We start from the raw sequence: 24,574 nt of genomic DNA on the forward strand, positions 1-24,574 counted from the left end.
GTGATTTGCTTTGAAAACTCTTCCAGAAACTATATAAACCTGATAAGACTTCTAAACAATCATCTGATGTTAGGGTGACAATGTCCTAATATTACTCTGTGATTTCTTCTTTTTTTGAAATTTTATTGTAATTAACTTTCCTGTAGATTTGTATTCTGGTTTTGTTAGCTTTGTTAAGCTGTGTGAATTGGTGCTCGCAATGAAATACAATGTGTACAATAAATCTAACTGACCACTGGAAAATATGTTATTTAAACTTAATTGTTGATTGCTTTTTTTGGCTAATTTAGCTCTGTCCCAAGAATATGTTTTGAACTACAGTTTTAGTGTGCATTGTCACATACACATGCATCAGGTACGAATTAGAATGGGAAACAGCACAGAACCTTGTGTATTACTTTTTTTAATCCCTTAATTGACAAGCCAAAAAATGTAAAAACTAGTGACTTACCTGATCTGTAGGTGTGTAGTCATTTTGACTCACTGAGTCAATTCTTTCCAAAAAGCTATAAAAGAGAGGAAAATGTACACATTAATAATAAATAAATGAAATGCATTTAGATAAATGTAAACGATAAAGTTCCAACATATCGCAAAGTCAAACATACTGGGTGTCACCCATAATTTAAGACAAGGTTGAGAAGGTTGAACTACTGGATTTGCTCCGGAAACGAAAAGGTTATGCTGCAATAGCGTGACACTATGGCATTAATGAAAGCACCGCACACTACATAAAGAAGAACGAAGCAGCAATCTGGAGTACCGTATCTGTAAGTTTCTGTGATAGTGCCAAAAAGGTAACGACTGTAAGGAATAAAAATATCGTCAGGATGGAATCTGCCTTGGCATTTTTGATCACCGACTGCAGGAAGTAGAACATCCCCCTTGGATGGTAACATCATCTGTGAGAAAGCACGGAAATTGTACCAGCAGTTTGCTACAGGAGACAATGTAGCAACTTCCCATCACAATGTTCCTGAAAACCTATAAAGAAAAGCCAGCACGAAACACCATCAGATGAAGACCCGTCCAAAGATACGACTCTTTCTGAAGCGCCTGAAGAAGAGGCACCACCTGAGGAGTTTTAAATCCTCTGCATCGTACTGCACAGCTACTTCATCATCATCATCAATATCATTCATCATTGGTGAGTACCCATACATTTTACTGTATTTTAATGAAATTTTCATGTATTTACTCTACTTATACCAAAGAAAACATGCTTGCATGAATTACAGTACGTATAGCGTTAACATCGGTATTTTACATTCTAGCATCACGGGAGACATAGCAGTACAGTACTGTAGAGTATACAGGTTTAACTTTACATTCTGTTTTTAGGTAATGTATTAAGGTAATTTTTTAGGTGATGTATTAATGTATTAAGCTGAGTTTGCAACGAAATTAAAGTGCTTTGGGGGCATACTGTATTTAGGGTTTAAACTATAAAAATAGGAATTTAAAAAGCATTTTTTTAACCACATCCAAAAGTCGCGGTTTTTCACAATTTTGGGGGTTTACTGTATACCATTCTATATATTGTAACTATATAAGGGTAAACTAAAAACTGATTGCAAACCAAATTTTATGAAACCAAGTTTGAAAAGAACAAAAATTAGCCCTGGGAATCAAATCAGGTTCATTGATTTTATGATCTTTCTTGTTAGTAGCACTTGCATGCTAAATAGTAAAATTAACAAAAATTATAAGTACTTAATTGTCTGTAATAAAAGGAAATGCTGATTTGCTTATTTTTTTTATAAGTACTTTGGACAATTTCAGACAGCTTAAACAAAAGAAACGGCCAAATGCTGACATTTGTTTTTATCAATTTAATACTATTTGTAAAAAAGAAAAAATATTTGACTGAAAGACTAAAAAAAAGTTAAAACAGTAAATATGAGAATGATGCATTGTAAAACAGATAATAATAATTCTAATATTGTTGAGTCAAATTCATTTCATAGAATAATGTACAGTGAAACATAATGCATTCTAATAACTTGTTTATTTGGCATTTCAAATACAATCTTACATTAATATGTACTAAATAAATATAAGATTCTTCACAGAACCGTGTAAAATCATTTAATCATCAAGCAAAGAGTATAAGCAATGCCTGGCATTTCCTGTGACATAATGAGATGAGAAATACACTGTAATAAAGCACTGTCTCTATGGGTAAAATGTACAGTATTACTATCAGCCATTCCTCAAAATGTCCTGCACTTAAATCTTAACCCTAGCTTGCAGAAAGCATAATCCATTACACATATAGTCCCACATGTGCTTTTCCGTACAAAACCTTTTCTGTTCTAATTTAGTGGTTAGTAACTCATAGCATTTCACATATTAAATCAAGTTTAAAAAATACGAGGGGGCTTCACCCCCTGCTCACTTCGCTCGCCAACCCCCCAGCCTGCTTTACGGATCTCTGCTGCTTGCGTATGTGGATTTCACTTTCACCAAACAACAAATCTTTTAATTCTCGCGGATACACCTCTTTCATTGAGAGGAAACACTACTTTTCCCTGATAGCAACACAAATTAGACGATCTACAAGACTCCGACTTAAAGTTTAAATCCAAACAATATATTCGGTCCCTTTTCGCTGTTCCGTCATTTCACCGAGTAATAATTTCCATTTGTTTGCGCTAATGCAATCTTTACTATCATTTTTTTGAGACTTTCGAATTTCAGTACTTTCATTATCTGTAACCTGCTCTGCATGTGTATTGCACCAATATTTTTGAACCTCTTTATGACATTCTACTTTGTCATCTACTCTTGGACTTTTATTTCCGGCCCCGAGTGTGGTTAAATCTCTTGACACAAAGTCTTGTCTCAAGTGACTTGAAAGTATGTCTCTGAAAAAGTCACATCTCGTCCCGTCCCAGGATTTTTTTATATAATAGAGAGACAAACATCTTTCTTGTTGGCAGTTTTGCAGCTTTAACAAGCACAATCTATATGTTCAATAAAAGTATCCTTTTGGCAGTTTAAACGCATCATATTCTACAAATGATAGTACTAAAAAAGTAAGCAGTTTTCCAAAAGCTAAAAGGTTGTTTGGTTATTTCTTGCTAGAAGAATAAGCAACAGTTGAAATCACAATGCAGGCTTAAAATCCAGATCTTGTACTATCGTGATGAGCAAAAAACAACAAAACCGTTCAGGGCATATACTGTCAAGGGTATTGGGCAAAAACACCACATTGCTATAAAAAAATATGTAGCATATGTTTACATAACATACTGTATATGTATATGGTAAGCATGACTAATTAGGAAGCACATCAGTGTATGAAATGAATTTCCAATAATAAAAAGCATCTATAATAAATAAAATGCCTTACAAAAGTGATACTGCTTAAGGCTCAAACTAAAAACTGTTGTAAAGTCATTGACTTTTGCTAGTGCAGTAAACATCCCTATGTTACAACTTGATGATATAAAACAGATATGCAAATATTTTGTTGGTCTTCAAATGTCTTTCTGTAGTCACAATGATGACTGTAGGTAGAGAAAGGTTTTTATTTGAATGGGAATGGCATAGACTCCCAAGACTTCCTAAACTCCACTGGTTTAAGAGCTTTCTTTTATAAGGCAATGATAAAATGTACTGGGGCATGTTGTTTAATGGTAGTTGGTGTGTGGTTAATATCTATTTATTTTTCTCTCTAGCAAATAGTGGTGTGGTATTGAGGTTAATACAAATTTTTTGGTGAAGACTCCTACATGCCTGTCAACTTTATTCTCTTTAGAAGTCCAAATCTTCACTAAGAATGTACCAAAAATACTCGATGGTACTCACATCAGGTAGATCTGCCTCCTAGGTATTAATACTCAGTACTGTCTTTACCATATAGACTTCAAAAAAAATGAAAAGAATATTCTGCCCCAATGTTCAGGCATCGGATAAATAAACAAAGATGTTGGGCATAAAATGCAATGCAGTAAGAAACAGTAGTTGGATTCTTCTTCTTTCGGCTGCTCCCGTTAGGGGTTGCCATAGCTGATCATCTTTTTCCATATCTTCCTGCACTCTGCATCTGTTACACCCATCACCTGCATGTTCTCTGTCATCACATCCATAAATCTTCTCTTCTCCTTCCACTAGTGCTGTTATATGCAATTCTAAATTTAAAATATACTTGAATATTCAAAGTTTGCATTAAGCAAACACACATTTCTTTACTCAACTTTCTATTATTCCAGACTTACTATGTGGTTTGGGCTGGAGGGCTGGCCTGTGGGAGTAATCATATTTTTCTAGCTAATAAAGAGAGATGCTCCCATGCTTCCAGCAGAATAACCATGTGTTCATAGATTATTTGGTGTCAGTTCAGGAAGGCGTGTGAACAGTCCAGTCCTGACATCTCACCACATGCAATACTGTCTTGTACATGATCCATTAATTATTAAAGAGCAATTAATTAGTACTTTCAGTTATTTCATTTGTGAAAAATGCAAAGATGAAGAGCATATTTATGTAAAAGAAACTGGCTTGATTTTTAGGGAATTTTATTTGGCAGTTACAAAAGAGAAACATACTAGTAAAAATGCAGCTGCCCAATCACTCCTAAAGCGTTTAGGGGTATAAACTCCTACAGATCCTTTGTCAAATCACTAATGACTTGGTAGAAAAAACTCGAAGTGGCAAACTTGAGTAACAGCAATGTCTAAGACAGCATATTTCTTTTCTTGTTCTTTTTACACTGAGTGAAGTGAACTTTATATCAGAAATATAATTAAAAACAAAAACCAACTGAATAAAAATTAACAAGGTGTCATTTTGATTACTTAATGCTAGAATTGGAATAGTTTAAGGCACACAAATGCAAGTTTCTGATGCTGTTTTATGCCAACAGTATAGTGACAAAAATAATCCTGATTCACTGCTAAAGTCACATAATGTGTTCATATTCTCATATTGCTCACCATAGCTTATGTAATATAATTGGTTAAACATTTATTTTAATACCTCTAATCGAGTTAAAAATTACAATTAATTTGTTGTTTTGGATTCATTGTAGAATAAATGGATTTCATTTCAGCACTGCTATTACCAGCTTAGGTAATAAATCTGTAAAATACCACTACACTCTTAAAACAAGTCTGCAGAAGAATCTATTGTTATTGCCAATTTTATCTTTATATAGTTCAATGCCAGAAATAACAATAAATGATTTGAGCATGCTTTATGAGCACAGTGTTGCAACCAATCAATCAGCTGTGTGAGATAACTGTTTAAACTTTTAATGTCTGCATACAATGGACTTGTCAAGAATTTGTTCCTGCCTTGCCTCCAATGCTACTGGTATAGCTCTGGACCCAAGTAACCATGAATAGCATCGAGCATGTTAGACAATATTATATGAGTGAATACTTAGGCTTAGTACATTAGTATATTCTGCTTTATCTGTACGGCTAGCTCTCAGTTATTTCCCATAAATTTCTGTTCTCCTTCAAGCTGGTGCTTGGCATCAAATGTTATGTTTACCAAGTAAACATTCCAATAGCTAACCTAGTGTCAAACTAGAATATACTGTATAACAGCACTGTACTATCTAGTCCATGACTCCAAGATGAAACTAAGTAAGTGAATTGTAATCCTGTTAATATTTTAGGATGGGGGATTCTAGATTTGGATAAGTTCAAACATGTACTTGACCTTTAAAACTTAACGATTTCCTGAAATAGCCTGCATGTCTAAGAAGGGGCTATAAAAATTAGAAAAAGGCAAGTGCTTATTAAGATGGAAAGACTGCCATTTTGAAAAAGACCATTTATTTTGCAATACAATTACAATGAATGCATATAAATATATTTCCTGTGTGTAATTTCTTAATTTCTATTGAGTGTCTGTACATTGTGAATTATTGAATGCTTATAATGTGTTAATAAACAGTCAGTAGGCCTTTTCAAATACTGAAAAATATTAATTTAATGATAGAAAGTAATATGTACATACATGTATTTCAGTGGAAAGTAAATCATTACTCAGTATTTACAGTCATCTTCATTTTGTTTAAACAGAAACAGTATAAATTTTACATTTTTTGTCCAGCAGAGGGCAATCGAATTTAAAAAAACATTTTCTCAAATCTGTGAAATACATTTAAGAAGTCTCCCTGTTTTTGACATCAGCAGCACACACATGAACAAATGCTTTCACTTTATATAAACATTAAATAAGAAAGTGATATGAGTGGGAACCAAATAAACCTCACCAGTAAAAAGCATTTTGTGAGCTGTCAAAAAGCAAATCCCTAAATCATTTGACATGTCTTTGTATATGCTTGAATAGTTAACCTCTTATCTTTTAAGAAATGCCCTAATGGGTTAATGAAATAGACTGATTATCAGATAACAAAACAAAATAAATGGATTAAATGATTAACACTAATTTGTAAGGTCCATTTTTTATTTATAATGAATATACAGTACTTCCAAAGAACAGGTCACAGACTAAAAGTGTTTATTTTTTGTATGTATGATCATTTTTAAATAAACAGCAAATGGTCCAATTTTATATTGTTAAAGTGTCACTATATCAGTCTCTTTCTTTAGTAAATGATAGCTGTCTTGATAGATCCCGGTGCTTCCTCAACTTGCACACAGCATAAAGACTTGTATAAGGTCTTTTTGAACTGCCTAAGAACAAAGCAAGTGGACCTTGCTTCATCTCATAGTCTAATCTTTCAGTTATCAAACCAGGGAGTCTGTTTGTAGTAAAGCAGGTGGCACACCTGAGCCAAAAAAATCCTTAGTACTGTAACCTACAGTACTTAATAAAGTCGACAGAACACACAGCAAAACAGAAATGCTCTGCAACACTTCAACACATATTGACTTGATACTGAGGAAGAAATGCTGCATTTAAAGCTTAAGAGCTTTTTCATACTATTCTTAATAAACCTGATACTGCAGTCATCCTCCCCAGACTACAATCAGGTGCAAATGTTACAGGATATACATTGACATACACTGAAACGCTGTAACTGCCATGTTTAAATAAGTGATTAAAGATTAAATGTAAAAGTATAAAAGTGTCTTTAGGAGGCTAAGCTTCAAGGGACTAATAATCTATGGCTTCTCCAGATGAAGCAGTGAGACTACAGAGATCTTTGAACAATTTGTATAACTAAACATAGGAAGCTGATAAATAATACAGGTATGTCATTCTCTATAAATGTATAAGATAAAAAAATACTGTTACTGACAATGTTCAGTGAAGTATACTTGGATAACAAAGGACACCTGTTTCACAGCTTGCCCTAGTTTCACAGGCAAGTTTCATTCCATAACTTTTACAGTAGTATCTGAAATACTGCACTTGATTCGTTACTTTGGCTAAGAAATGCAAACTGTAGATGAATATCACTGCCAAATATACAACAACAGGTACAGGAAAGCTGACTGTCTGCCGAAATAATTTCCATGCTTGAATGTCTGCTAATGTCTTACTACTAAACATTTATAATGATCAGTTCAACATGGAAGATAATTTTTTCTATTTCTGCTCTTAATCATTTTAGACATTTCACTCTGCTAACTGTTGACTTTATTGAACTATCAATCATCTTTTACATTTAATCAGTGTAATGTTTCAGAATCTGTCTAAAAGTGACGAAATTGTCATACTCTACCCACTGTGGTTTTTTTGAAAATTTGAGATTTCATTGTCATTGAAGTTCCATGGTACTGACATTTAATTTTCTAGCCTATAGGCACTGTGAGTACTTTTGTACAAAAAAATTCTCCTATTTGGTTTGTAGTACTACCTGTACTTATTTAACATGATTATCAGTTAATTACCTAAATCCACTGCAAACTGATTAACAGGAACTTAAAAGTGAAACATAATTGACAAGGGACAGCATTTGATTTTAGCTTTTAAATGATTATTTTGTTGGTTAACCTTAAGTTTTTTTTTTTTTGCACTATCCAAGTCAAATCATAGTCAAACCAATAATAATTTATTTAAGATGCAAACCTTTTATTAAGTTTCCCATATTATTTAAATATAATGGTCTGCACTGTAAAGAATATACTGTAATTTCTTTAATAAAACACATCCAAGATCAGGTTGTCATGTGCTATTAGAAATTGCAATCAACACAAAGGGAAGTAATACGTCTAAAACTTTGCAGACTTTAGCACAACTCTAAGGTCTGTGTATATGAGTTTTAACACTGTTTCTTTAAAGATTACTGTATTAAGTTTCAAAGAAGAAACCTTCTTGCATTTTTTATTAGTCAGTTTACTATAGTTCACATTTTTTGTATAATCAGTTCATTAGAATTATCCTCATTTGCATTTCTCTAAAACTATAAATAGTTACTCAAGTGATTATTCCCTTCCCAAATTCCCAGAACACAGTAAAAGCACTTAGTCCAATTTGGACATAAGTTTGAGACTACATTTGAATTCTACACTCAATGTGGGACACCTACATTTTTTCAAACGCTTTCTATCTATCTACAGAAATTTCACAATAATAATGTCCATGATATTTGCTATGAAAAAAAAAAAAGCAATTACTGGTAGTTTCCTCAAAGCTTCAACAAAATGTATTCAGACATGTACTTCCATCTACACACCTCTTACAGGAAAATAACAGATTCTTTCCTGATATCATTAATTTCAAGAAATTACACAATTATGATTTAAATTAAATTTATTAATATTTCTCTTCAGTCTCCTTAACTGTTTTAGCAACACTTGTTTAAACACTGCCATATTAAACATTCCTTTTTTGCTTGAATTAGGAAACACTTTTCATGGTTTCATTGTACCAAGGATGTCAAATGACAGGAAAAAAAACAAACTTCTGTTATGTTGGCATATTTTTACTAAGGGATGCAGTTCCTCAGGCTAAAAGCCATGGTATGAGTACCATACTTCAGTTTGGGATTGGCTGAGATGTTAGATGTTGAAAACATAATGCTGTTGAATAAAGTCTAGTTATGGTATACACCAAAATAAACTCAACTGTTTGAAATAACAGAAATACAGAAAATATGCAATTAAATATATATGCATGCACTGCACAAATAAACAACATGGGTTCATGAGCACTCTATTATTTAAAATTCTTATTTTATTTTTTTTGTAAAACAAATGCATGAGCAAAATGATATCTAGTTGGGTAGTTTGCATGTGTTGGTAAATAAATGTCATTAATGTCTAAGTAACATAAAAAATAATTACCTCAGCAAAATTTAGCAAATGATATACTATAAATCACCGGACAGATAATCTATGAACAAATGTTTTAAGAGTAAAAGACCTTTGCTAATTTTACTTCAAATGTGATAGTTCATGGCCTTTGACAGCATTGTTATATTCCTGCTCTATTCATCACTAGTTGCTTTACTATAAACAAGAGCATGTGAGACACAGCAAGGTATACTTATTTCTTTACTCCTGACTGGATTGAAGACATAATGGTGTAGCTAGGAAGAGGCAGAAAGCCAGTAGCGCCACACCACAAGGTGTGCTTGCCAAAGCAAAGTCTGTATATAACTTACACGATTCCAGTTCAGAGTGTGTGTGAAAGTGTACAAGGCATTTCTGTGCAAAGTTAAATCTGCCTAGTCTAGCCATCTATTTAAAATTATATCACCACTGTTTTGAAGAGCATTAAAATCTTCACAAATAAATGGCAGCAGAGTGATTTTATAATCTTAAAATTTTAAGCAAACAGGTATTTTTTTGACTTAACAGCATATAGTCCAGACATTTTTATTTTTGCAATCTTTTGTTAATTTTTTTAATGATTGAATAAGGCAATAAATACCATTCAGCCTTTTATGCTAAAGATATTCTACCACTCACACTAGATTAATTTGAAATAAATTCAAAGCATAACATTTCTGTTGTTATACTAGCTGAACTTAGTTCCAACATGAGGTGACACAGTCGAAATTATAGAGTTATAGCTAACATGTTAATGAAAAACAAAAAAAGAGGACTGAATACATTGGTTACAATAAAAAAGGTTTCTTTCTATAATATACAACATTTATTTTTGAACTGTGTTAGTTACCTAATCATGCACTAGTTAAAATGGGTAAAAAAAAGAGCAGCTCAATACGTAACAAGTTAAATGGAATTGGGGCACCATTACTGAGAGGACTAGTATGGATTGGACTTGACAAGAGATGTTTACTTTGATAAGGCCCCATTTTATACCCTTTGTAATTTATTTCAATTTTCACCCTTCTCTAATGTAGTTATTCTCTAATCTTTAGTTTTATGGACCATGTCCTCCCTTAGTTTGTGTCTGTTTACATATAAGGTGCAATTTTCTAATCTAATACATAACAGTATAAGTTCAAATGCCTCAATTACTAACACTCTTCAATCACATGCATAAACAGAAAGTCTGCATAGGAAAACAGATCCATATGACTTTACAACTGGCTGACTTGTATACTATATTTTGCAAAACAGAAAAAAACAGTGCAGATTAAACATAAATACTATATAACAGTGAGAATAAGTTGATAAGTTGGTTGCCCTGTTTAATTGCCATTTATCATGGCTTACTGTGAATAAGAAGAACAAAACTATTATTGAATAGGTTATTGTCTAAAATCACTCAGTATTGTTCTGTTGTGTGTTTGCATACAGGGCCAAACAAAATCCATGCAAATTAAGACAGACCAACTATTACAGTAACAGGCTGAAATAGGAAAGTAAAAATTTGCTTTTGTGTTTGTTGTGGGAACATCATGAGCTTCCTGTAATAACCACATCTATTTCTTCATATATTAAATCCTTCTGCAATACATATAAACCTTGCTGATGATTACTGTTGTTTTCCAGCAAAACAGGTCACACTGCTTACTTTATATGGGCTATTATATCTTTATATAGTTATATACTCTCTATATTTTTAATTGTTCAAAATATGGGAAATTTCTGAATTCTCTCTGTCAACTTATTGAAGTTTTATAGCACGACAGAGTGGGAACAGTCTCCACGACTACAGCTCTAATTACAGTGCCCACAATACCACATAAAGAGAAGGATTTCACTTGCAGTTTCACTACCTACTACAAAAGGTTCAGAAGTAATGCACTCTATGAACATGTGTGGGCTGTAACTTTAAATTCATTTTTTTTTTAAAGTGCTGCATCATTGTGTGAAACAACTGATGTGGTAACATGCTACACTTTCTTCATTGGAGGATTTCAAATAAGATGAAGATTTGTAGTGTTACTGATAGTTTTATGGAAATTGTCCAGGTTATTTTTGTTGTGGTTTCAAAGGCTATCAAAAAGCTTTAAGAAAACAAAAAACAACACATATAACCATAATTTTAAAAGGTGTATATGAAAACCTAAGAATTAACTGATAATTATTTCATTTTTTCCAAACACCTATTTAATTTCAATGAATCCTATCTGATATCCGATGCTACAGTAGTTTAAACAATGAAAGAACTTATCTTAGTGGACAAGGCAAGGCTATATAAAGTATCTATCTATCTATCTATCTATATGCAGATTTACATAATTAAAGTAACTAAAAAAGTTTAGTAATACACTTTGCTGTTAAAAAAATACAGTATACATTTAGTATGTAAGCAAAAATGTGTAGGCTACCAAGGCAATTTAACAAGGCTAGTTAATTTAAGTGTATTATATTTGAAAAGCTACTACCTCTAAGGTCCAGCAGCAGCGAAGACATGCTGATTAAGGCTTATTTCATTACAGGGCATTCTGAAGCCTGGGAATCTGGCTTTAAGAGGCAGAAACCAATCCTGGTATGTATTTGTTATAGAGCATACTTACATACACCATCATAACCAAACAATACACCTAAAACACAGATGTTAGAAATGTGGGAGGAAGTCCAGAGAAATCATATATGAACATGAGCAGCATGTGTTCTTGGATCTGCAAAGTTATGGCACTAACCACTAAACTATAATGCCAAATAATAAACTGGTAACAGTAAAAAAGAAATAAATGCATGCATACTTACCACCAGCTCATATACTGACAAGATACCATTAAAAGGTCTATTGGAAAATCTAGGAAGACACCACTTTCCACAGAGCTACAGATGACTATGCCCAATTAAAGCAGTAGTGATTACATCTATTTGTATTTATCCTTTCCATAATTATTTCCATTATTCTGCATTAAGTCAAACTGTAATCTTCTATGCTATAAATGCAGTCCAACATAATTACTACGCAAATTTTCTTTTGTAAATAAAATTAACTACACTGTACATTCTTAAAAACGAGTTTTATCAATCTTCTTTAAAATATATACATTATGGGTTGTACAAAATAAAAATGGCTTAGCCCAAAAATCCAACATTGTTTCAAGCAACAAATGAAAACATAATGACATGTGCATTTAACATGTTTACAGATACTCACAGGTTGGTTTGTTTTTTTAATTTAAAAAAAAAAAAAAGGTGAAAATAATATCCTTGATTGATCATCATTCTCTGAACCAGCAACAGATTTGTTGAGAATGAATTGAGCTTCTGTAAATTCAACAGGATTCTATAAGGAACTATGAAATAAGTGCTACATGCAGTCTATCATCTCATCCCCTCATTTTAGTGAAAAAATCACTTTCAACATGAAACAGGAATGTTGGAGTGCATTTCCTCTACTGTGTGGAGGTCAAGCTCAAAGAGAACTGATTGAACTTTCTGTTGCAGAACACCCAATGAAAATCTATTTTCTGAAATGTCAAGAAACATGTAGATGCAGTCTGCTGATTACTCATTTTCAAGTTATCTTTGCTTTTCATTGCTTTAATTGAATCCTACATACATCAGCTGTCTATATTGTGGAGTTTACACGCTCTGTGTGTACATGGGATTTCCTTTGGGTAGTACCGTAATTGCATGTTCCAAATTGGACCAGTGTGAGTGATACTGTGTTTGTGAGAGGGCCCTATAATGGAACGGCGCTTTGTCCAAGATGTTTCCTTGCATCCACTACAGTCAGAATAGGCTCTGTGACCCTGAATCAGATTAAGCAGGTTTGTACAAGTTACATTATAAGTTACAATTACTGTATAATGCAGTTACCCTGACAAATCGGCATTTTCAAATGTGAGTGCCTAACTACAGGATAGACTACAATATCAGAATATAAAGCACTAAGAGCTGGTTTTACATAAAACCATTTATTAATAGTATAATGTACACCATCATTTCAATTCAAGGAGTGTTATATTAGAATGTGAAACACTTCAAAAGGTTTTAAAATTCACTTTTCCTGTGCAATGGCAGCTTTTTTTTTTTAAACATGGCAGCATTTTTTTAAAAACAAATCTTCTTTTCAGTTCCTTGAATCTTATTAGAGCTTTGGTTTTTAAACTGTTCTTTCTATTAATTGTTTTACAAGTACATTTAAAAAACAGAAGAGAAAGAGAAGGACTTTAAATATGAAAACCGGGAAAAAAGATTATATATGAAACAAATGATACAATTTGGTGTTGTAGATAGATAGATAGATAGATAGATAGATAGATAGATAGATAGATAGATAGATAGATAGATAGATAGATAGATAGATAGATAGATAGATAGATAGATAGATAGATAGATAGATAGATAGATAGATAGATAGATAGATACTTTATTAATCCCGATGGGAAATTCACATCATTGTAGAGCGTTATCCAAAAACTCGAGAGATGCAAGTAGAAAATGGACATCTGCTTATGTATAACATTTATGCAGAGAGGTACTACACTGAGAGAGAGGCATGATGAAGCAGGCAATAGAGATTCACTGACTATGGTTTCTAGCTAAGATGCCATCTACAATATGTGTGCATATCCTAAATTTGTTCTTAGGGGTCTTCTTCAGTTTCTAGTTTTTTTTCCTTGAAATCTGAACACTGGCTGCTAGATGGATTTAGATTTATAAATTACCCTGTGCGGCAACTTTCTGGAGGATGGTTTTTGCCTCTTAGCTATTACTAATCAGATAGGCTCAAGCTGCCTACAACCCTAAACTGTGGGCTTAAAAATGGATCAGTGAAAGCACATTTGCTCTAGCCTACATTACATAAATGGCTGATAATGTTCTACCATCAATTGTTCATGTCAGACAGCAACATTCTGCCATTGGATATTTAATCAGTTTACTTCATCTTTTTAGATACTAGACCTAAAATGCTGGCACATAATACAAACTGCTAACATGGCAGGAAATTTCTTAATGCCCCAACTAATTCATACATTCAACTTATACCATGTTTACATTGTCACAACTTAAATCTTCTAAAGTAATCCAGTGTCTTAAGAGTCTTTTTACAATTATAGGAAAACAGAGGGATTAGGAAAAAGCAACAAGAGTAAAACTTGTTCAGAATCACTACTGTTAAATAATGTATACTGTTAACAACAACTGAAAAACAAACATGATATAATTTCAAACATTTTAATTTCTTTTGTAAGATATGGTACATACTTTATAGTACCATGCTACTGAATTTAACTAAGCAGATAAGAAAAGAGTTGGATAGATCGACAGACTTCATTATGTTTAAAGTGATATTTAAGAGACAAGAAATACTAAAAACACACATTTAAACATGTTACTCTTCGTGTTATCAAACCAAGTATATCATCTTTTGATGAAGGTATTTTGCCATATTTCCTTTAGTCTATGTTTATCCATAATACAGTATGTATTATGGGTTTATATATATATATATATATATATATATATATATATATATATATATATATATATAAGGTTTATACTGTTATATTACCATAAAAAATCTTTAAAATGCAACACTTTGTAACACTGAACTGGATGAGCAGGTAAAAAATTGATAGGTAGAAAAAAACCTTTTTTTTTTTTTTTTTTAAATACTCTAATCTGTCTCCTGTCTATATTACCCCATATTCAGCTATTTGCAAGTCTTTCCTTAAAAATATTGAAATTAATTTAAAAGTACAAATTACAATCCAAATCCTTCTGAAAGATAATGTATGAATAGAAAGCTCTCTGTAAAATTATATTTTTGAATATGTTTCTTTAAACTATAAATATAAAAAATACTGTTACCATTTTTTATTAGAGCAAATACAAAGACAGATAAAATATTAAATTACACTCCATAACTTTTGCATTTATTTAAAATCATAAATAAGTGGGCAAATAAATTTAGAGAAAACTTCTTTCCTACAACATACGTGCCAGAAATTAACAATGCTACAGTGGAGCTTTAAGCAACTCCGACCATTTCAAAAATATGGAAACTATTGATTGGTCATCAGAGCATTGCCCTCTGCTAATTAAAGAATGACCACTATTTGCAAAAAGTCAACACAATTATCAAATGAGCAGATGATTCAGTATGAACTGTCATTGACTTGAAGGTTATTTGAGGGGTGCTTTGCTTATAGGAAAAAGAAAAACAAACATAATAATACCCATTCTCTTCAGGACAGTTATTTGTTACTTTAATTTTCATTAAAGCTCTTAGACAAATATAAAACACTAAATTGCCTGCAAAAGCCATCCATATTGCTACAAAGTAAATTTCAAAACCTTGCATTCTAACAAACATAAATGGTAAGAGGAGCAGGATTTGAACATCTACCCTTTAAAATTCAAATCCAGATCATATGCCAGTGGGTAATAATGCCTGCTACTATTTCCACTTAGTCACTAATGTACTGTTTGCTTTTAGCAGATAGGCATATAATTAGAACTTTATTGACTTTATAAACAGGTCTATTACAATAAAACAATAATTAAAGGAATTAATGAGCAATAAACAGGTGCCCTAGTATACATTATTAATAATTCAAAAGTAAATAATAGCAGTGTCTTAAGAACATTTTATTTCAATTTTGCAAGAAGAAAAAGATGCCATGCACTGAAGCTTTAAAGTTAGTGAAATTCTATAATAGCATGTAGCCAATGTTTATCCTGACACTAGTAAGTGTAGTAATGAAACTTGTACAGTCCAGCGAAGTGCATACTTATATCCAAACCCAAGCTCATTCACAATGACTCAATTACTCAAAGAACTGGAAATCAACCTAACTGGCGTATTATAAATGTTTGGCACTAAACAACCCAATGCAGGGGAACGTGCAAGTCTATATGGACAGTGAGTTGGCTTGGTTATGCAGTCTGGGTAGCTCTAGGTGATGGGGAGGAATGCCACCCTCCAATTGGAACATTCCACATTTTTGTGCCACAAAATCTTAAAAGTAATTATTTGGGACTTTGCTCTAATAAAAGAAAAATGTTACTAAACCTTATAAATTCCACGGGCTATAAGGCAGTAGTGCTCACTTTTGTACCACTGTGTCACCCCAAAAAGAAAATGTCAATGTTCTGATCAAAAGATGCTCAAAGAAGTCTCCAAATCTCCATATTAACACTAAAGGATCTCAAGTCACCTCTCATAAACATATGTGAACTCTCACTAAATAATTATAGCATTGACTTGTCTGTCTCAGACATGCTATTGTAGAAATGTACTTAAACTGCCTAGAATTTCTAGTAAATTTTAGTCATATATTTATGTTCTTTGTGGAGAACACAAATGCAAACATTTTTTCATGTCTCTTTGACAAATACATTAACAATGATTCTAGCCACTTTGTTCTTTTTTGTTTTCAGATGTATACTTCCCTTGTTCATTCACAAGCTAAATACTCAGAATTCATTCAGACAGAATCTTTAAATAAAATATTATTAGAATTCTAATCTTCTGACAAGTTTCCATTTGAAAAGTAATTATTGTTGCTTACTTGCTGGCAGAGTCCAAAACTATACGGAGACAGAAAAGAATTATTTGCAGATTTACGAAAATTATCTAAAAAAAAAAGTAAAAAACTAAATTGAAGCTGCAGAGATGTGTAAGTAATGATTATCACATTTTTATTTTTGAAATAAAGATGCAATTATGTTAAAGCCAAAAAAAAATTCTCCATATTCTTCATTAACATCTGCACAGTATAGAACTGAAAATGTCAGACACAAGTAATAACCGTACTGTATACAAGATAAAAAGGGGCAATTTACATTACAATGGCAAGATCTCAACAAATGAAATACCACATCATTATCTTATAATCGGATACTATAAAGAATTTAAAAACATTTTTTTTAATGTATGTTCTTTTGATCTAAACTTGGTAATCAACAACTTATTTTTTTTTTTACAGGTTACATTTTATTAATCGTTATACAACATTACAGTATAACAAAATGGCTCCTATAAGTCTGAAAATATACTGTATAAATGTTTTACATACATTTTTCCTTATATAAATTAATTCACAGGGGAGGCTGCAGGTCCTTGGAATGGTGAAGGAACTGTAGAACTTGGAGAAAATCACTGCAGATACCGGCAGAATGTGCAACTCAAGGCAGACATAGGGAGAGTATACAGATTCCACACAGTCTCTGCACTGGGATTTGAACCTACTGTGGAGTACTAGGTGCCACAGAATAAATACTCAGAAAAGTTTTTAGTTTCGATAGTTTTTTGTTCAAGTGGTCCACCTCTATAGGTGTTCTTGCTGCGATTTATATACCATAGATTAATTCATAGACCTTTCATAACTAGACACTGAGGGGAGAAAAGTCCTTGCCATAAATCAGCTCATTGAGAGTTTATAAGAGAGAAATTATATATAGTTACATTTGACAGCTACATTAAACAGATTTTTAAAAAGCACATAAAAAGATATATGTGTATACCCAGCAATAGTAACTTTTCTAAATATAATCATCAAAATGATTGTTCTCCTAAAAATATGATTATACAAACCAAAATTGTATAAACACAGGTACCTGGTCTATGTCAGTTGCAGGAATAAATAGTTCAAATCTTATATTAAACATTGTCAATTTTAAACACATTGCTCAGTTTTCTAGATCTTGTCCTCATCTTAAAACTGCTTATGATATATGATGAAAAATTATTTTTACATTCTTTTTTCAAATTCCTTGAGGAAAAATGTTAAAAGCATCTTAAATATTAACACCATAAAATAATTCTTAATTGTAATACTCTCCAAGAAAACTATCCTATTCATCCCTTTTATAAATACTGTTTCTCATGGTTATCACCACTTTAAGCTAGCTATCTAGTCAAACATGTATATAAAAATACTAATATTATTTTAATTGCCTCAGTCAGTTGCATACAGTCAACTTTTAATGCTAGCAGAATAGCAGCAACTTGGTACAAGCATGGTTTGAAATAAAACCATCTTTAACACTTCTGGAACGAGCTCTTATGACATCATATTATGGAACATCATCTCTTCTTTTTGAACTATTATAAATAAGCAGATTATAAGAATAAAGTCATATAACAGAAGTGCAAATGCACATAAATATATAAAGTATCTATCTATCTATCTATCATAGCAAAAATATGTTAGATTTTTGTCTTTCGTTTTGTACATGAGGAGTAAAATATGACTATTTCCTCATGATCAGGTTACTTGAAGTAAATGTTTCTTGGCCCCCAAAACATGTTCATTAGCACACCAGGCAGGAGCACCCCTTAGCTCTCTTTGCTGGTCATTCACTTTATATATTAAACCTAGACACTTGAGGAAGATTAGTAGATATACAATCGTTTTCAAAATGGCCTCAACCATTCTATGTACAGTGTAACCTGTACACGTGAGTCAGATTATTATATTATTAGACTCAAGGACTGTCTGGCAATAATACTGCACAAATGTAATGAGTTTAGAATTTTGCAACACATTAAATGGGAACATCTTATAATCTAGAAACATATTCTTAACATCATAATAACTATGCATCAATAAAAAGCATTATTATATAGCTCATTTTAACATCTGGTATAAAAAAAATCACAAACAAAAGTTAAACTGCAATCTCCTTATTGACTTCTTCCTCTTCTTCTTTGACTTCTAAAGCCAGATATTATTTAATTTGTGTCACTATGTAATCATTTCTCTTTGGCCTTTCACATGCCCACGTGACAAACTGTCCAGTTAATTGATGTATATGGTTAGCTCTGTATACATTTTTTGCCCTTTACATTACATAAACATTCCTGTGTTTTACTGTGTAAACCACTCTGTGATAATGCTCATGGTTAAAGGTATTCTAAAAAATACTGAAAAATACGCACAGGTTTTCTTCTTAGGGACGCAACATGACGTGTCCACCTGTGGAGGCTACTGCTATGCAATCGGTATACTGTATATACTTGTGCATGTACTTTATGTAAATCTGAAGGATTCCACTGGGTGGCAGGGCGAGAATCATCACAATGAGAAAACAATGTTCTGCTTCTCTGTGTTGTGAATTGCCCGAAACATCCATTGAATTCCCAGGACACCTTGCCACAATATCTCTGAAAAGGATGAATGTTTAATGATTACATCTACCAATCCAGGGACGTGCCCATTTCAGCAAACATTTCCTGGATGGAGCATCAGCTCAATGCGAGGTGAATACAAGCACACATTAGTGTCTTTTTAGCATCACCAAATTGCCAAATCTGCATGTCTTCGGAAGGAAACTGAAGCACACTGTGGAAACCCATCAGGAAAACATGCAAACTCCAGGCAGGGAACACCAGGGACGTGACTGCCTACGAGGCTGCAGCGCTACTACTCCGCCACCGTGCCGCACCCACATGTGTAATTATTAACAGTATTAATTATTTAAATGAAGTTAACGATTTATCTGTAAAATTTAACATACATGCTTTAACACATTTCATCATGAAAGTGATATCAAGTATAAATCGAAGAATTGTAAATGTGCAGTGAGTTGGAATATCATAAATTTAATGTGTTCTGTGTGGCAATCGCTGCCTACCGCTGCTATCAGCACAGGAGGAAGCCCAAGAACCATAGGTGGGTCGGTTTTAAGATGATGTTTACGACGTTCTACTTTAATGACAAAATAAACTACGAGATTAAAGTAGAAATTTCCACTTTAATCATGAAATAGACCTTTTTTTCTATTTCTGCGTCCCTAATTATTTTTCCTCCGTGGCTCAATTACACTTTTGTAAAATCTGAGGCTGTTGCAAAGACGGCAAAAAAAAAAAAAAAAATATAGTATATGAAATCTTTAAAAATGTATCACGTCATTACATATGCGATGCTTGTACTGCCTGCGTGAGAAACAGATGAAGAAAAGTACCTCAAATACATTTGTATGTCAGCATTTAAGCTTGATGATTAGCTTCACCACATCAAACCACTGATCAAACATCGAAGTACCCACACTGATCCGGTAGGATCTGCAAAGTGGATTGTTGTCAAAGGATGATAGTAAACAAAGACTCTGACATCACGTTCCACCTTGAACACACTGTGCATCACCCCCACTTTTTGCTGGTACTGAAACTTGCCCTCTTGTTGCATTAATTTTTGAGGATGTGCTCAGAGAACATGTCAAATGAACACTGGCAATGTGTGGCAGCCATGATGCGTGTGCGTAAGATAAGGATACATGCCAGTGCTGGGGTTGTGCCATGCACTGTGAACAGGATTTTTCCTAACTACGGCAGTGCAGCACTGTATATTGATAGTGGTGAATTTTGAGGACAGGTTGGTTATATGGGTAGCAGAATGATGAATGTAGGCTGAATATGTTGTAGCGGGTCATCAAACTGCAAGATATATATGTAAACATATCTGAAGTGCGTCTGTTCATCATGTAGGTCCACAACTCACAAGAATTTTATACTTGCCCCCCCTATTTGCCGCTTGTGGACACTCAGACTTCCCTCTTTTTACTTTTAAAGCCAGTAATCCATCAGCATATTCTCACTTCCTCTGCTGTAGGTATTCGACACTGACAAAAACTTTGAACTACTGGCTACAACATTATCAACGTACCTATCGAAAAGGCAGTAACAAGCATGATTGTGATTGCTTACTGCGCATACACTACCTTTGTGTCATTGATAGATAGATAGAACTTTATTTCCCAGTGAGAAATTGTGCTTTTTACAGAAACTGGATAGAAAGATAGCTAGATGGACATTATGGTCTGAACAAAACAGAATGACTAAAAAAGGAAGAAAAATAAAACAAACAAAAAAAATCTGACAGTCACAGTGAAGCATTATACAGGCATACTGCTGTTGGTATAAAGCAGCTACAGTAAAGTTTCTTGACACACTTCTGATGAGTCGTTGGCTGAAAGTACTTCTTGTTAGTGTGTCAGAGTGAGGAATTGCAGCATTGTTCATAATGGCACTCAGTATTGTATTAATTCACTCCTTTGCTAGACAGAATCTAGGGTCAAGAGTGCATTGTATAACTGAGCCTCCCCTTTTAAATAGCTCGTTGATTTGGTGAGCTGTTGAAGTGATGTTACCAGCCCAGAATACAATATTGTAGGAAATTGCACTGGCCATCAAAGAGTTGTTAAAGTTGTGAAGGGTGTCACTACTCACACTACAAGAATGCAGTCCTTTCTTATTGTCCTCTGTGTTACAAGACTACTCCAACTTGTCACTGCACTGCCTCTACATCAATTCCCTGAATAGTGACCGGACATAGTGGTGCTTTGGTGCAGAAAAATTCAATAACCAGTTCCTTGGTTTTTCTGATGTTAATTTGCAGACATTTCCTTCTGCAGAAAGAAACAAGGTTGTCCCCCTGACACCTGTACTCTGTTTCACCCCCCTTATCGATATACCCCATAAGTGCAGAATAATCTGTGAATTTCTGCAAGTGACATGAACTGGTTATGTTTATAGTGTGAGGCATACAGAGTAAAGAGGAAAAGGAGACACGACTATTTTAGGACACAATAAGCTCATCCACTAGCATGGCTCGAGCTTACTCCTTAACAGGGGTTGCTGGATGGTATCGAAGGCATTGGAGAAATTGAAAAACATAATCCTCACAGTGCTGCTGGCTTTGTCCAGGTGAGAAAATGCCTTGTGGAGTATATAGGTAATTGCACCATCCACTCCAATATTTGTCCAATAGGTAAACTGGAGTGGGTGTAGGTGGTCGTCCACAGATGGACTCATATAGTCCAGGACCAGTTGCTTAAAGTTCATGATGTGAGACGTACCACTGGTCTATAGTCATTATGCAAAAAGGTGCTTGCCTTCATTGTCAATTGTCATTTTTATTGTCAATTTTACCCTTTAAACAAGGGCAAGGCACAACAGATTAAAATACAGAAGCATATTGTTTAAGCGGAAGTAGTAAATCAGACTGGTCGAACAGGTGAAAAGTGGTGTTACCGGTCTTTTTGCTTTAAGTGTTTGTCTTAACTGAAACATGGAACAATTGTATGATGTTGACTTGAGGGTTGGGTACTAGTGCTCTTTAGCATGTCAAGGTTAAGCACACACAGTTGAATGCTGTACAGCACTGCAAAAATCTAGTTTGTACAGGAGATAAAAAAAACTGTTCTTACTTTATATTTTTGTATACAATGGAAAAATGAAAGGATGTACTTTACATCCTTTACTTACCAGATGGTAACAGTTGCTTTGTTCAGTAATTGTAAATGTAAATATAACTGAACCTGTACCTCACCTACAATGAGTAAGTGAAATGCTCTTCTAATCTGATCAAGTCTCTGCAAGGAAAAGGAGGATGCAAGGGGTGCTTGACAACCTGCTCCTTTAAGAAAGGGCTAAAAATTACGTCAGGAACATTGTTATTAAATGTAACTATTATCAAAATTAATACTATGGCATTGTTCTCTTATTATGCTTACCAAAGATAACAATGAAACAAATTTGCTGGTTAGAAAAAAAATAAAGTGCCTTTTCCTTTTATCTGTAAAACTATTTTTTATCCATCCACTCATCTTCCACTACTTATCCAGGGCAGGGTTGCAAGGCAGCTGGAGCCTGTTCCATCAATCACAGGGTGCAAGACAGAACATGTAAACACCACAAAGGAGAAACTCAGGATGTGAGCCCCAGTCTCCTTACTGCAAGGCTGCAGTGCTACTACTTAACCACTGTACCACAAAACAAGTTTTATATTCCATTATAAGAAGCAACATTCTTTTTTTTTTTTTTTAAGTGCAAGTGAGATCAAATGACATTTAGAGGTGCTACTATAATGAAATGACTCATGAAAAGACAGTTTGAGTAGTGGAGACTAGGGCTAAGTTAATTTTGTTGGAGGTTAAGAGTTGCATAAGGATTGCTTGATGTTTTGATGCAGCGTACTGTTCTTGGCTGTACAAAAGAGCATTTTTCTCATTAAACATTGTTATGAGTGTTTTGTACTTTCTTTGCTCATGGGACAGTCTATGTATTAAGTCTTTCATGTATATATACAAGGTACATGCTATTTCATTTGCTCTGAACAGGAACTAACAACATGCTAGCTTGTAATGAGCACCTCAGCCACAGAGAACCATAATTCTTGCTTTAGTGATGGCAAAATATTTTGATATCACCAAATACAGATAAAATAAAATTTAGTTGTATCATTTAGAATACCCAGTACTCTTGAACAATCTTGGTTCATTCACCTTAGAATTTTTTTATCCCATGCCCTTGGATTCTCTAATTTCACCAGATTTGAAAATACATAACTGAAAATAGCTTGAATCTTTCACTAACACATCTCTGGCACTTAGCAGTCTCATTTTAAAAAGTAGTAAATGTGTCATGAATTTGTTAAACCTTCCAGTTTAGCCTTCTAGGAATGTCTTTGTCACTTCCTCAGTACCTCTATGCTGGTTTGCTGAGATGTTATCTTGAACTGTTATCGATGAGGGTAAAAGCAGAAACCAAATGGTACATTATCATGCTGCTTGAGTTTTGACATAAAAACATTTTACCATGATCCTGCAGCTGAATATACATTACATTAATTTGTTTCAGAAGCAGGATAAACATTTGCCTATATTACTATTTCATGAATCTAAAAATTTCAAACTTATATGTTTAAGTCTTCAACTTTAACTCTCAAAAGTCCAAACCCAGAAAATACTGCAGACTTGGTTTTGCACAATCCAGAAATTGATGAAATCTGATTCACAATGAAGCAACAAGGTAAAGAAGCAGACAATTCTTTTGCTGTGTCAAGTCAGGTTATCCCATGGCAACACTCCTAAAACAGCAAGCTTAGAAGGTAAACAAAGCACAAAGCAATGTGTCCAGTTTTTAAAGTTTGCATTTAATTAAATTCAACTGAGCTTGCACTCAATTAAAAGCTTTTACCTTCCTATGTTTGGTGTAGGATGCCTGTGTCACCGCCTCTGTTCAAGATGACTTTTTACTTTCCCTTTATGGAAATGCATATCTACAAGAAATATTCATAATACCCAAAGGAAAAGCTCTATACCTCAATGGACAAATGCCAAATGCAGTTTTCAGTATAAATAATACACCCTTTAAATTAGATTATTTGTTATTTTACCTTTGGTGCTAATCTACTTTTCAAACATAACAATAATATTAATTATAATACTACATTTTATTTAAAAGTGAGGCCACTGTAAAACAATCCAATACACAAACAAAATTAAAAAGAACAACAAAAGGAAATTTTAAAAAGAAAGTTTTAAGTCTAGATTTAAAAAACAGAAAATGAGGTACATGCATGGAGCTC

At 33.4% G+C, this 24,574-nt stretch overlaps 1 protein-coding gene across 2 annotated transcripts in view; it reads right to left on the bottom strand.

Moving 5' to 3' along the window:
* Positions 1-24,574, bottom strand: part of gnal (guanine nucleotide binding protein (G protein), alpha activating activity polypeptide, olfactory type) — a 334,655-nt gene that overhangs the window by 23,458 nt on the left and 286,623 nt on the right. For both annotated transcript variants that reach the window (XM_028803686.2, XM_028803687.2), the window contains exon 6: positions 452-506. In XM_028803686.2, coding sequence (XP_028659519.1) covers positions 452-506 — 55 coding nt within the window. The remainder of the gene's footprint in view (positions 1-451; positions 507-24,574) is intronic.

This window comes from Erpetoichthys calabaricus, chromosome 6 (assembly GCF_900747795.2).
Source record: "Erpetoichthys calabaricus chromosome 6, fErpCal1.3, whole genome shotgun sequence".
In the NCBI taxonomy this organism is placed as follows: Eukaryota; Metazoa; Chordata; class Cladistia; order Polypteriformes; family Polypteridae; genus Erpetoichthys; species Erpetoichthys calabaricus.